Below are 13,985 nucleotides of genomic sequence, written 5' to 3'. Positions count from 1 at the left end.
ATAATACAGATTCGAAGCTATGTAAAACTACACTTTTTCGTAATTTCATTTCTTTACTTTTTACTTAAAAAAAGAGGATTACAAATTTACATAAGTTGCAATTTAGAGTTTTATAATTGGCAATAATCAAAGTGACGAAACGAATCTCTGTGGTGATTGCTTAACTTTAAAAGCGCCCGCGAAGTTGTTTCAAAATATTTTGCAATCAGAGATCTAGTATTAAGGTGCGCATTTTTTTAAAGCATTCTCGAGTTATCCATAAAAAATGCGAGAGCTTAATTATTTCCAAGATGAACACGCCGAGTGAAAGCGCAATTCCATATATAAACATTTTAAAGGGAGATTCTAAAGCCTCGAAATTCAGCGCCTCAAGACCTTTCAGTGGTTTTGTCCATTTCAATTTCTCCTCTGCCACTTTTGATTCCATTTGCAGGTTAGTCAAAGCCTGAGTTTCGAATAAAATTTGAAATCTAGAAAATTTTGAAAAAATGTTCTAAGGTCCTGAAAGGTTCAGATATGAAATTGAAGCTTACGCCAATGCGATATATTCGCTGAAAATCTTGTCATCTTTCGCCATAGAGTTAGGTATTCCGAAATATAAATATTCCGAGAGAATTTTGGACGAGTAGAAATTCTTAATATGTGATTGGTCCTTGCTAAGTGAGCGCTCATTGTAGGATATCGCGTTAAAAACTTTTTGGCCATTGGCGATGAGTACATTTGGCCTCTCGGCTTTAAACATGTAGTATAAATATCTTCTGCTTATCGATATTTTCGAAACATTCTCCAACCATTTCAAGATTTTTCTATCTCGTTCAGTCTGTAATATGAAACATTGAACTCAAGTTAATTTGGACAGGGAAACACGTAGTTTGTTCTTAGTATTCATTTGTTTTGTATTCATGGCATATTGGTCGATTGTGCACATGCTGAGTGAAATTATTTTCCGGTAAAGTGTATTTAATAATCTAATGTAGTAGAATCTTGTTACAAGTAGAAATTTTAGTAGTTAAGAATATAATCAAGGCCACAATCTATATTTATATAAATCAAAGTCCTGACTGACTGACTGATAATTAACGCCCAGCCCAAACTGCTTGTCCCAGAAGGCTGAAACTTTGCAGGAACGTTACTCATAAGTAGTAGGCGCGTACTAAGAAAGATTTTTCCAATCCGCCGCCATCTTACTAAATGGCGCCCAGAAATGTAAAAAGTCTTCTCTATGCAAAAAGTCCCAGATTTCGCAAATATTTAGTACACTGGGAGGCTATTCTCTAAGGTCCTTTTGGAGGAATTTCGATCCGAATCTTTTCATTCGGAGTCAATTTCTCCGAATGAAAATAAAACGTATTCTGTAAGCACCTTATCCTAATCATACGGTGATAACCTCTCCGAATCATTCGGCGGTCGTAAGAGACGGCCGAATCGGGCATTCGGAGTTTTTACCGCCTCTCTTTCCTCCATGAATCTTAGATTCGCGGAACTTTCGCCGGTGTTTTCTAGTATTTTTCCCCGTACCTTTTTGCTGGCACCTTGGCTGCGGTTCATAATTTTGTTTAGTATGGCTGCTTTGTTTTTTCAACTCAATCTTCATCGTTTGCGATTTCAACATGGTAATCGCATTGGCCGTCGCGATTTTCGAGTTCAAAGGGTTTTTCGAGACTTAAAATCAAGCGTGGGCAAAATTTTAGGTTAACCGGGAAATGGCTTTAGGCCTTGGCGGGCCTTGGCGAAATCTACAAGATAAGGTAGATCGACGGCTTTTTGGTAGATTTAAAGGTAAAAAAGTCGTTGAATTTATCCTACATTTAAGGGATGATTTCGCGACATCCAATTACTTAACACAGATTTAATTGTTCATTTTAATATTTTTTCGACCGGGGCTTGTAAGTTAGAGCCACCTATTTTTGACCAATTTCATCAATTATTAATAATTGCTAGATTAAATTTGGTTATTTCGTTTAGCTTCTATTTAAATTATTAAATTTCGGTAGTTGTGTAACCATTGATAGGGGGCTAATGTAGAGATGTGAAATTACCGTAATTTTTAAAAACGGTAATTTACCGGGTAAATTACCGATAAATTACCGGTAATTTACCGATTGAAATTTAGGGAACACAAAAATTACCGTTCAGCCGGTAATTTTTGGTAATTTATATTTCCCTGTACTTACAATCCATTACTTTAAACAACGTTTAATTGGGATCACTATCTTGACTGCTTTACACGTATTTGCGGCTTTTGCTACCAAGACGGCAGCCGTGGCCTTTCTAATCTGATTTCTAATTAAAGATTTATTAAAAGACTAATTTGTAGTGCAACTTTGTAAGTACTGGCTAGCGAGTAGCGCCTAGTGAGTCATTTTGAAAGTAAACACAGAAATAATTTTAAGTGTAAAATGAAGTTTTAAGGCGTAATAAAAATGTTTGGTAATTTACCACGGTAATTTACCGCCGTAATTTACCGGTAAATTACCATTGTAAAATTACGGTAAGATATAAAACGGTAATTTACGCGGTATTTGGTAAATTACCGGTAATTTACGGACGGTAAATTACCGACTCACATCTCTAGTTTTTCGCATCGACAGGTTTAACTGTGGTTACGTAGAGCTAATCAATGCGACTGATTCGCGTTAGACGTTATACATTCTCGTTTTAAACTATTGAAGCACAATTAAGTCCATTATAGTCAACCTCCAATTTCTTGTGTACACCAATTAAATTATGCGGGTTGGTTAAGCTAGTCGAGTTTAATAGTATTTATAATTCAGTGGTACCCCCCCCCTCTCAAAACTAATCTGAGAATGTTGAATTTTTTATCAAATCAAGATTCCAAGCTTTAATTTCCCTGAAAGGAAAACGTTTCAGTTGAAACAGGAATCAAGGCAAACTCTCGTTTTAGATGGTAATTCTTCAACTTCAGTTCAATTGATTTTAGAAGCTACATTTGCCTCGAATAGCTAAGTCATCCTGTATAAAGTTTATAGGCTGTTTTGACAAAGGTAATTTCTTGTTTCTTTATAATTTAGTAAAGAAATTAGAAGTGTTCAAGCAGTATTGATAATATATAGAAAGCAGAGGCGTATAAATATGCAATTTTAAATTTAACAGGGGAAAAAGTAATTCTCTTGAACATGTGTATAAAACAGAACAATTCTGAGATCATTTCCAAAAGCTTTTTTATTTTGTAATAGTACAGTTATATTAAAATTTATTAATTAACAAATAGCTGACGTGTCTTCCATTGTGTTGTGAAGTATAATAAAAACTCCTGTTACAAATTTGCTAGGTAATAATTATATTAGAAAGCGCTGTGCCACTCTGCTATAGTGTTTCCCACTACAAATTATAATGAAAATAATGACAGTTATATGAAACTAATTAACATTGAACCATTATTACCGAAAACCTTTCCAATCAAGCCCTTGATTAAACTAAAATGTCAGTCGAATCAGTTGAGATTTGAACGGTTGTTACACGTATATGGTTGGTTTCAACATTATTTCCAAAATGATCACGCCTACCGCAATCAGCTTTCCGTAAATGAACATCTTAAAGGGCGATTCTATTGCCGAGAAATTCAGGGCCTCAAGTTTTTTTGGTGGTTTCGTCCATCTTAATCGTTCCTCTTTCCATTTGGATAACAAGTCGAAGTTGCCCAAAGCCTCGGTTTCGAACAAGATGAGACATCTAAATGTGTAAAGTGTTGAACTCTGACTTTCCCGGTTATGCTTGTATTTATCAAGGAAGCTTACGCCAATGTGATGTATTCGCTGAAAATCTTGTCGTCTTTAGCGATAGATTTGGGTATGCCGTAAAACCAATATTCGGACCGTATTTTCGACGAGTGAAACGTAATGTCCGTAATACTTACGTTCACTTTGCGGTAAAAGTCATTGTGGGCTAAAGTCAAGTAAAATCTCTTCCCATTTACTATGATTGCATTTTGTACCGGCCTTTTCCACAAATTATATAGAAATATTTTGCCTAATACACCCCAAAAGTGCTCTGTCATCCTCCAGCGTCCAGTACCATCGTCCAACCAGTTCAATATTTTTCTTCCCTTTTCATTCTGCAATAGCGAAGTTAGTGAACGACGCATCAGATGGACCAAGGTTGTGAAATAAATGAAAATAAAAAACGTCACTGATCGAGGTCGTAATCACGTTATATTTAATTTAAACTTTAAATAACTTTCGACTTTTTCAAGAAAGACAAATTATAAGCTAAGACGGTAAAATTTCAAGTCAACGTGGTTACAAGGTCAAGATAATTTTAGTTTAGATTAAAAGGTAACCCACTAATTATTAAGTTCTCAAAATTACACTTTAGCTAACCATTTAATACTTAGTTTTCAGGCTAGGATGATAAATACCATTTACACACGGAGACCAGACTACAAATAGTTTGCACTTTTTTCCTCCAAGCAGTCTGGTCTCTTTGTGTAAATGGTATGAATCCTCCTAACCCGAAAACTATGTATTGTATTTAATTTGACCGCAAATCGTACCGTACAAAACCAAAGATTCCATTGGTTGTTCACTTACGTCCGGTGCTGTTTTCATCAAGTATTGACGCAAATCTTCATAGCGTACGAAATTTGGACTGACGTTATGATGAATAAGGTCGTCGATGGTGTCCAGATAAATGTAATTCGTTTCGCAAAACTCTGATTTCAAATGACATCCCATCTCGACGAGGAAAAACGTCATTCCAATTAACCAAGATATCAACAATAATCTCTCGGATAAAATTCTAGTGATGACTGGATAAGCTAGAAGGGATTATGTTTATTTAAATCATTCCAGTTAGTGTTGGCCTATATAGGGGTCTAGTTTTTGAATAACCTTATTACGTTCTAATAAAATGATGAATGTGACGTCCCACAGGGTTTGAAAATACTTGTAAACGCCCATTTCTCGACGACTGACACCGGGCAGCGTGTTTTGTCCAGTACTTGTTTTACTTAATCTTAATAGAACAGAAATTATAGCAATGATTGAAAAAAGGCAAATTATTGTCTGAAAAGATAAAATATCTCATTTTTAGTTTAGATCAGTACAATGAGATTTACGCTTTACACTGAAATACAAAACGATTAAGTACCCTGAAAACTAAGTGTCGGAATTGACATACTTACGATCGAATCAATATTTAAAAAAGCGAAGGACTTCGTCAAAATTTGTTTCGGTCTGGACATGATAAATGATTCTGTAAATCTGCATAAACCTGTAGCTGAAATGTTTGAATTATTAAAGAATGTGTTCAGAGAAAAGGGTGCCATCACCAAATGGTATCGACCACTCTGTTTTTGAGCGTAACGAAGAGTCTAAAATTTTAAATATTCCTGCTTATTCTTTATGTAAGCGTATACAAAACAATAAAACTTACCTGAAAACTTTCGGCATTCATTCCCATAAAAACAGTCAGTTGATTTAATCTATTAAAAAAATTGCTCGTTAAGACATTTGAAGTTGCTTTCGGAGTGGTTAGCCCCTCGACATGATCTAATTTAATTTTTTTTTAATTGTAGCTGTTAAAGTAAGTTTACTTACCTACTAAATTTGAAGAGACTTTTTATATATTGCATTTCGAAATCGGCCTTTTGTTTGATGCTTCGTCGAGGCATGGCGAAAAACTGAAATTAGTATTATTTTTGCATTGATTAAACTGATCTCATCAAGTTGTAATAGAATCGGTTACTCTCGTATATATCACGAGAAATTCAAGGGCAAGTTAATCGCTGTTTTTTTTTTAACTATTATTTTAAGGTTAAAACATCTTTAGGAATAACAAGTGGATATTCAGATTCTAAATACATTAAATAATCTACTTTCAAACGGAAAATAAGAAAATTAATTTGCCAAAAATTGATGTGAGAATATCCCTTCAAACTGCATGTAGGAACTACTGTCGTTGCTGAATTTAATGGAATGTGTTTAGCAAGAACATTGATTTCTACTTAATTAGCTAACCTCAATCTCATTGAGAAAGACAAAGGAAAGAAACGGAAACGTTTTGTGACGTAATAAATTAAAAATACTCACGTCATCCACTAAAATAGTCATTGCACTTTCGCCTGTAATCCTTTAACGAAATATTAACAATAATTAAGGCATTGTAGGTTGACTTAGCATCAAGAATTAATTAGCTTCTAATATGTATCAATAGAGATTCAGTAATTGTTAAAACATTATAGTACTGTAATGCACTGGCTAAATTACCTCGTTAAAGATTGGAGATCGGAAATATGATTTTAACTTAATAACATTTCTTTAAATCTTTTAAACCAAACATAATGAATTCAGAGCTTCATTAATAACCTTGAAACATACCTGTATTTGAAAATGGGGCTTTCGTTGGTCAAAGTGTAGTTTAGGGGTTTTATGAAAGGCATCTCCCATTTTGGCATTTAAATAAATTTACACTTAATTAGTTTGAATATAAAATATTGACGTTTGAGGAAAAGATTTGTTGGACTACCAATGCCAAGTGTCTTATTCAATACTCTGGCACCATTATGGTGTAAACCAAGTTTTTTTTTATTCAAAAAGCAAAGACACAACGATATCTGTCGTTAAGTGTGCATGTCGTAAGCGTCCGCTAATCGGATTTATCCGTTTCCCCAGTCGATTACTTTGGAAATCAACAAGTTTAATGGTACTTGCAAGTTGCAACACAATATTTCGAAACCTTACATAAAATTAGCCCTTGCTAGAGAACTATCTTTTTATTTCAAATTCCACGCGTACCACTTAAGTTCTGTATTTGTGGCATTTATTATGTAAAGTATGTATAAGTGGGATTTCGAAACGATAAACACTGTATTTTTCGACGATCTCAATTTATCAAAATACAGAAATAAATAAATAAATTGGCAAAATAAGCGTCGACATTTTAAGAATAAGTAGAAACTGTGAAACAGTTATGTAACCAAGAGCAGTTGCTATGAATCATTATTTCGGCAATCGATACCCTCGTTCTTGACAGTGAGGGGGTAGGCTGGGTAGGCTACAGCCTACCCGTAATTTTCAGAGGGGCCCCGAAATTAGGTTCCCATAATATTAAAATACCATTATTATAATAATTTGATCTAAGCCTACAAGGCAATTCACTTTAGACAAAGTTTCACAAGGATGACGAACCTTTTGGCATCTGATTTTTACAATATTCTACAAAATGGGAAATGGGTTAACACTTTCGTGTTAAAGGTTTTTGACTATAGCCAGAAAAGTGAGGTTAATGATTGTGAATTGTGTTTTACGTTTTCTCGATATATCTAAGGCGAAAGAAACGATTATTGGATTGCCTTAATATAATGGAAGGTGTTAAACTCTCCCTTTAAAATTTCTGTCACCCGTCGACAATAAGGATTTCACGCATTCAATCCCGCTCCTCTATTCAAGGAAATAGAGGCTAAACTTTAAATGCAAAAGCAAGTATATACTGATGTTGTTCAGTCGAACAACATCACTTATTCGTTATAATGCAGAATCAGCTACATTATTATGATATACTCCATGTTTTTCATTATTCAAAAAGTACCTGTAGTTAATTCTATACCAAGCCTTGCCTTCGTATCGGGGGATATTTTGTAAAAATGGGGGTAAATGTCAATCGGGGGCTTCTTACACACAATAGAGGACTGGTTTTTCAAGCAAAACATCTTTGAAAGAGAATTTTTAGTATAACGTTCGGCACCTTACTGGAAAGATCACAATTTTTGTTTTTTGACTTGAAATAAAGTTAGTTTGTTACTTTGGTCATTGCTTTCTACATATAATTCAAGAACATTTAATGGTCCGTTGAGCCGGATATTCAAAGCGGTTTATAAGAACAATTAGTCGGTCAAGACGTTTTGTTTGTTGTCATCAAAACCCGAACTGGATAATTAATCGTGATCAAATTGTGTGTATGGCAACGTAGTGACTCTAGTTCAACAACATTTCAACTTGAGTGCATTCCTTAACATTTAACTATGGATCAACTGTTAAACAAAAGTAAAATCATTAAAGGACAAATCACCAGAACTGAGACTATAGTAGCAAATCATGCCACCACACCTTTAAGTGATGCAGCTTTACAAATCTACAAAAACAAGGTGGAACATTACACCAAGGAGCTGGACACACTTCAAAATAGTATCATCTCTATATGTCCTCCCGAGGATTTTGATGCTCATGCAGAAGAATACCATTATCAAAGCACAAGGTTAGAAGACTTAATGATCTTTTTCACTGACGTTATTACTCAAAGAGCAGCAGCTCTAAGTACACAACCAACTAGCTCAGGGAGTGTAGCAGGGTCAACTCTTGGGGACATCAAATTACCCAAGTTAGAAATACCAACTTTTAGTGGAGCATACACAGAATGGATCCCATTTCATGACTTATACGTGACAACAGTACACGCTAATGCAAAACTATCTGATGTGCAAAAGTTTCATTACCTCAAACAAGCGGTACGGAATGAGGCAGCACAATTAATACAGTCCATCCCAGCTACTGAGGCCAACTACAAGGAAGCGTGGGACATACTGTTGAATAGATTGAATAATGAAAAGGAAATAATCGATGCACATCTCAAGCGTCTCTTTACACAACCCAATATTGCATCTGAATCTGCCATAATGATTCGTCGTCTCATCGACACAACAGTAGAATGCGTAAGATCTTTGAAGGTTTTAAAACAACCAGTAGACTACTGGGACGCAATCCTTGTGTATACAGTCAAAGGGAAGTTAGATAATGAGTCTCGCAGACAATGGGAGCTCTCTCAAACGGGTAGTTCATTACCCACATTCGATCAATTAAAGCTGTTTCTTGAAACACGAGCAAGAGCGCTATCGGCAGCTCAGCCAACAGGTACACAAGCCAAACAGAAGCACATTCAAGAAACATTAAAAAAATCAGCAGTTGCTCATTATGGAACAGCTCGAGACAAATGCAGCATTTGTGCAAATGGAGGACACGCCATTTACAAATGTAATGTCTTTTTGAAAGCATCAAATGAAGATCGTTGGAACTTAGTCAAGAAGAATGCCTTATGTAGTACTTGCTTGCGATCAGATCACCAAACTCGTGATTGCAAGGGTGGAAATTGTCGAAAATGTTCTTCAAAACATAACACTCTTCTACATCCAACTGAAACAAGAGAAACCTTAGAAGAAAAGGATCAGTCAACCAATACGATCGTTTCTCATATTTCACAATCAGGTGGCAAAGCAAATGTCCTCTTAGCCACTGCAATCATTCACGTTAAAGATGCAGCTGGAAGATATCAAAAGGCAAGAGCTCTTTTGGATCAAGCTTCGCAAACAAGTTTTATCAGTGAATCCTGCGTACAGAAATTGCAACTGAAGAGATCAAGGTTATCCATATCAATAGGAAGCATTGGAGACAAAGAAATTGACTATTGTCACAACAGCGTCAGGCTACACATAAGGACAAGCTCAACTAGCAACGAGGACTTAATAGTTGAAGCACTTCTTCTCAAGAGAGTCACAGGACTGATGCCCCTCAAACCATGTGATCCTAGCAAGTGGTCACATATCAAAGGATTGCAATTAGCTGATCCAACATTTCACATACCAAGTGAAGTTGACATCTTACTTGGAGCTGACATTTACATTGACATAATGGAAAATGGAATCGTAAAAGGACCACCTAACACACCAGGGGCATTTAACACTATTTTCGGATGGGTCATTCAGGGCAATCAACCTCGTTTGATAATCAAGCCCACATACAAGTCCATCACTGCTCACTCAACAATCAAGTTGAAAATTTCTGGACCTTGGAAGAACTTTCAAACAGAAAACCACTTTCCGCAACAGAAGCCGAGTGTGAGAAAATCTTCACTGATACCCATTCAAGAGACAAATGTGGAAGATACGTGGTGCGACTACCATTCAAAACAAACCCAAACGTATTGGGTGATTCAAGAAAAACAGCAATTCGAAGATTCAAATGTGTGGAAAGACAATTAGAAAAAGATCCCGCCAAAAGCGAAAAATATCAACAGTTCATGACTGAATATCTTGCTCTCGGACATATGGAACTGGTGAATGAGGAATCAGAGAGGACAAATCTGGTCCTACTTTCTACCTACCACATCATGCAGTCATGAGCGCATCAAGTACAACTACAAGTCTACGAACTGTTTTTGATGACTCAGCCAAATCATCAACAGGAGTCTCACTCAATGACATTCTTCTTGTTGGACCCAAGCTGCAGGAAGATCTGATTAATCTTCTCATTCGATTTCGTTTGCATTCCATTGCAATAGTCGCAGATCTTGCAAAAATGTACAGACAAATTTTAGTACATCCAGATGATACTGACTTTCAAAGAATAGTCTGGAGATCAAACATGAATGATGCCATTCAGACATACAGATTACTCACAGTAACATATGGAACATCTGCAGCTCCCTATTTGGCAGTAAAAGTATTGAAACAATTGGCTCATGACGAGAAGGAAGAGTTTTCTTTGGCGTCGCCAGTTCTTGCAAATGACTTTTATGTGGATAATCTAATGTCAGGAGGAGAAACATTGTCTGCAATCTTAGACCTGCAAGCAGAATTGCTGAAGTTAACCAAAAAAGGAGGATTCGAACTCAGAAAATGGGCGTCAAACAATCCCGCATTAATGGAATCGTTACCTCTGGAATTCAGAGAAATACAAGGTCCAATGAAGATAGACAACGAAAACACGGTCAAAACACTTGGATTATATTGGCAACCATCAGCAGATCACTTCGTATTCAAGGTTACGTTGCCAAAGACAACAAGTCTTGTCACGAAGAAAACTATTTTGTCTGATACGTCAAGGATATTCGATCCTCTGGGTTTTCTAGCTCCGATCATAATCATCACAAAAATTATTCTTCAACAACTTTGGTTGTGCAAGCTAGATTGGGATCAACCTTTATCGTTAAACAAGGAAAACGAGTGGTTATTTAACAAATGGACCTCATACAGAAAGGAACTGCCAGAAATTCAAAACATCACTATACAGCGTCACATATCTCAACCAGAGGTACAAGAAATCAGTTTACATGGGTTTTGTGATGCTTCTGAACAAGCATATGCCGCTGCTGTGTATCTTAAAACCATTGATATCAAAGGCCAAGTAGAAGTTACACTTGTAGCAGCAAAAACAAGGGTTTCACCATTAAACTCAGAATCAATTCCCAGATTAGAACTTTGCGGAGCGTTATTATTAACACGATTGATGAAGATAATTCAAGAATCGCTCAAGATTGACATCCAAGAAATACATCGATGGACTGATTCAACAATAGTCCTAGCATGGATATCATCAACTATCTATATATTCTCTTTGCTGTCAGTTTACCGTTAGTATCGGTCAGTTGTTTCAACACACTAAATCGTACCATGCTGTTTTACATTGATGTTCCTTTATGAGTCACCAACTGTACATCTTTCTACTCCATAAAAATTTACGATAAACTCTATGGCTATGAGGCTTTTTTTCTTTTAGCTGGCAACCACTAATTTGCAAAAATCATCATATCTTGAACTTAATTCCTACTGTTTTAGACGAAGTCAACATGCTGTGATTTATGCAAACTAGCAAGTGTTAGGTTCAAGTAATTTCCAAATGGGTTGGCGTACGACAAAATGTCATAGAACAGTTTCGTCTTATATTGGCCCCAGGAACCCAAATACTTCCGCTCCTACGTCCATTTCAGATACACACTATGTATAGTATCACTATAATTATATATTTAATTTAGTGTATTACAATTTTAACATAAGTAAATTTTTGAAAGTAAGGATTACGGCCCAGGTAATTTTTTTAGGTCAAGAAAACGAGGGGATAATCACTTGAATTTTCTGTACTCCAATTAAGGTTTAGGTTTGCGTTATTGTGGGGCTACTCACTAAAGTTTTCCGTTTGTGTCGCACTTTTACAATTATAAAAGAAGGTAAATTATTGATGTACAGATTACGGGAAATCATTTTAGCACAGTTAAAGAGAGCGCATCGAGAGACCAATCAGTCTGTTTTCTCTACTTCAATTAAGGGTTTACTTATGTGTTACGATTAATAATTTTTGCACTGTTAAATGGTGGGCAAGTTTACTATTTGTGTCGCACTATTATAATTATAACAGAAGAAAATGAATTGAACTTAGGATTACTAGTAATCATTATATCACACTAAAAGGTAGCGCGTCGAGGGACTATTCATTGAAATTTTCTATTTGTTACGATGTGGCTAAAATTGTGAGTCCAGCTCTTGGGTCATCTTGTTTGTTTCGCGCTCTTTACATAACCTTCTTCTCCCCCGTTCCTTCTCGTTCCATAAAACTTCGAGGTCAGACTCCTTTTGGTAAACCGATTTCCCCTTTCCTCATCACATCGGCAGTACACAGTGACCTCATAGGGGGCTTAACCAAAAATCACCCTCTCTCTCTCCGACTCTGTGTTTTTATTATTTTCGCAAAATATCGTTTATATAATTATATGTCTATTGTCTGATAATACTGAACTTTAAAATATTAAACTTCTCTATATGAATAATATGATAAAAATAGTTGTTAATTTAATATTATCGACGCTGTGCAACTAAATTTTTCTCTTGAAATTTTATAAGGGGCCCCCAAATCATCCTTAGCCTATCTGTAAAAAAACCTGGCGGCGCCACTGGTCACATTAAGAAGGCTTCAAATGTGATCGGTGTGACTATGCAAGTACGCGGAAGAGTAATTTGATCACACATCAACGCATTCACAGTGATCAAAAACCCTTCAAATGTGATCAGTGTGACTATGCAAGCACGCAGAAGGTTCATTTGATCGCATATCAACGCATTCACAGTGGTGATAAACCCTTCAAATGTGATCAGTTTGACTATGCAAAAACGCAGAAGGTTCATTTAATCAGAAACGAACGCATTCACAGTGGTGATAAACCCTTCGTATGTGATCAGTGTGATTTTGCAAGTACTCGGAACTATGATTTGAAAATACATCTACGCGTTCATAGCGGTGAAAAACCCTTCAAATGTGATCAGTGTGACTATGCAAGCACGCAGAAGAATAATTTGATCAAACATCAACGCATTCACAGTGGTGAAAAACCCTTCAAATGTGATCAGTGTGACTATGCTGGCGCAAACAATTCTAATTTGATCAGGCATCAATTTATTCACAGTGGTGAAAAACCCACAGTATTAGATTAGTGCGAATATGCCAGTAATCGTATGAGTAATTTGATGATACAATGGTGAAAAGCGCCTCAAGTGTGATCGGTGGGACTATATATGTGCAGACAGAAGTGTCATTTGATAGTACATAAACGTAGAAGTCACATGAATGAATAGATGGATTTACATTTTAAATGTGTAGGACAATAACCATATTTCATCGTTTTGTGTAATGAATGGGCCGACACTGTGTATGTAACAATCCATTAAATTTCTCCATTAGAAATTGTATTAACGGAAGCGCCGCTCATTTTCAGAGACAAGACTCTTGGGGCACTATACCCAGTTGTAACACCGCCATTTTCAGAACTAATTTTATATTAAATGTAATAAAATTCACATAGACGATGCTAAAATAAGCCATAATAAATTTTGGATACGTTTTTCGAATTGTTCCAAACTTGTTTCCAAACCTTTGAGCTTTTCTTCTTTCGAACGAGTTCCATTTCCGTTATCAGTCCCCTCGGAGCTTTCATTAGCACATAAATTGTCGGAAGTTTCTTCAGGTTTTGATGTAGTACTTGCTAAATGTCCTGGTTCGTCATTTGCGTCTTTAATTACTTTAACTTCGTCATCAGCTCAGGTACTAGATGGTTTCAACAGAGACAGGAAAATTGTCGCTAACCCTGACTTTACCGTTGAAATCGGGCTTGTTGTGTTTTCAGTATTTATTAGGTTTATCACGTATAGAGAGGTTTAATGGCAGAATTTTACTGTTTGTTCATATTGTCAAGTTTATTTTATCATA

General features: G+C 36.0%; 2 protein-coding genes across 4 annotated transcripts; one reads left to right on the top strand and one right to left on the bottom strand.

The window, feature by feature from the left end:
- Positions 1 to 3,164: 3,164 nt before the first annotated feature.
- LOC149679255 (uncharacterized) lies at positions 3,165 to 13,899 on the bottom strand. Of its 3 annotated transcripts, XR_016365713.1 has the most exons (10): positions 6,339 to 6,426; positions 6,051 to 6,090; positions 5,559 to 5,641; positions 5,395 to 5,443; positions 5,144 to 5,332; positions 4,859 to 5,024; positions 4,551 to 4,777; positions 3,759 to 4,075; positions 3,406 to 3,693; positions 3,165 to 3,342 (listed from the first exon to the last, which is right to left on the bottom strand). XR_016365713.1 is itself a non-coding variant. In XM_089834927.1 (9 exons), the coding sequence occupies exons 2-9, from the start codon at positions 6,069 to 6,071 to the stop codon at positions 3,477 to 3,479; spliced, it is 1,269 nt and encodes a 422-aa protein (XP_089691053.1). In that variant the 5' UTR covers positions 6,072 to 6,090; positions 13,651 to 13,899; the 3' UTR covers positions 3,165 to 3,476. The 3 variants fall into 3 exon arrangements, 2 of the variants coding, with proteins under 2 accessions (XP_089691053.1, XP_089691052.1); XM_089834927.1 differs by lacking the exon at positions 6,339 to 6,426 and adding an exon at positions 13,651 to 13,899 and having other exon boundaries at positions 3,165 to 3,693; XM_089834926.1 differs by having other exon boundaries at positions 3,165 to 3,693.
- On the top strand, positions 7,982 to 10,131 carry LOC149679256 (uncharacterized). Its single transcript, XM_089835812.1, has 2 exons — positions 7,982 to 9,728; positions 9,806 to 10,131. Exons 1-2 carry the CDS (start codon positions 7,982 to 7,984, stop codon positions 10,129 to 10,131), a joined length of 2,073 nt encoding a protein of 690 aa, XP_089691938.1.
- Positions 13,900 to 13,985: the final 86 nt, after the last annotated feature.

Source organism: Phalangium opilio, unplaced genomic scaffold (assembly GCF_054372755.1).
Source record: "Phalangium opilio isolate 3A_F unplaced genomic scaffold, DU_Popi_V2 ptg000041l_1, whole genome shotgun sequence".
NCBI lineage: Eukaryota > Metazoa > Arthropoda > Arachnida > Opiliones > Phalangiidae > Phalangium > Phalangium opilio.
Note: the sequence above shows the minus strand (reverse complement) of the source record. Positions and strands in the feature narration are given on the sequence as shown.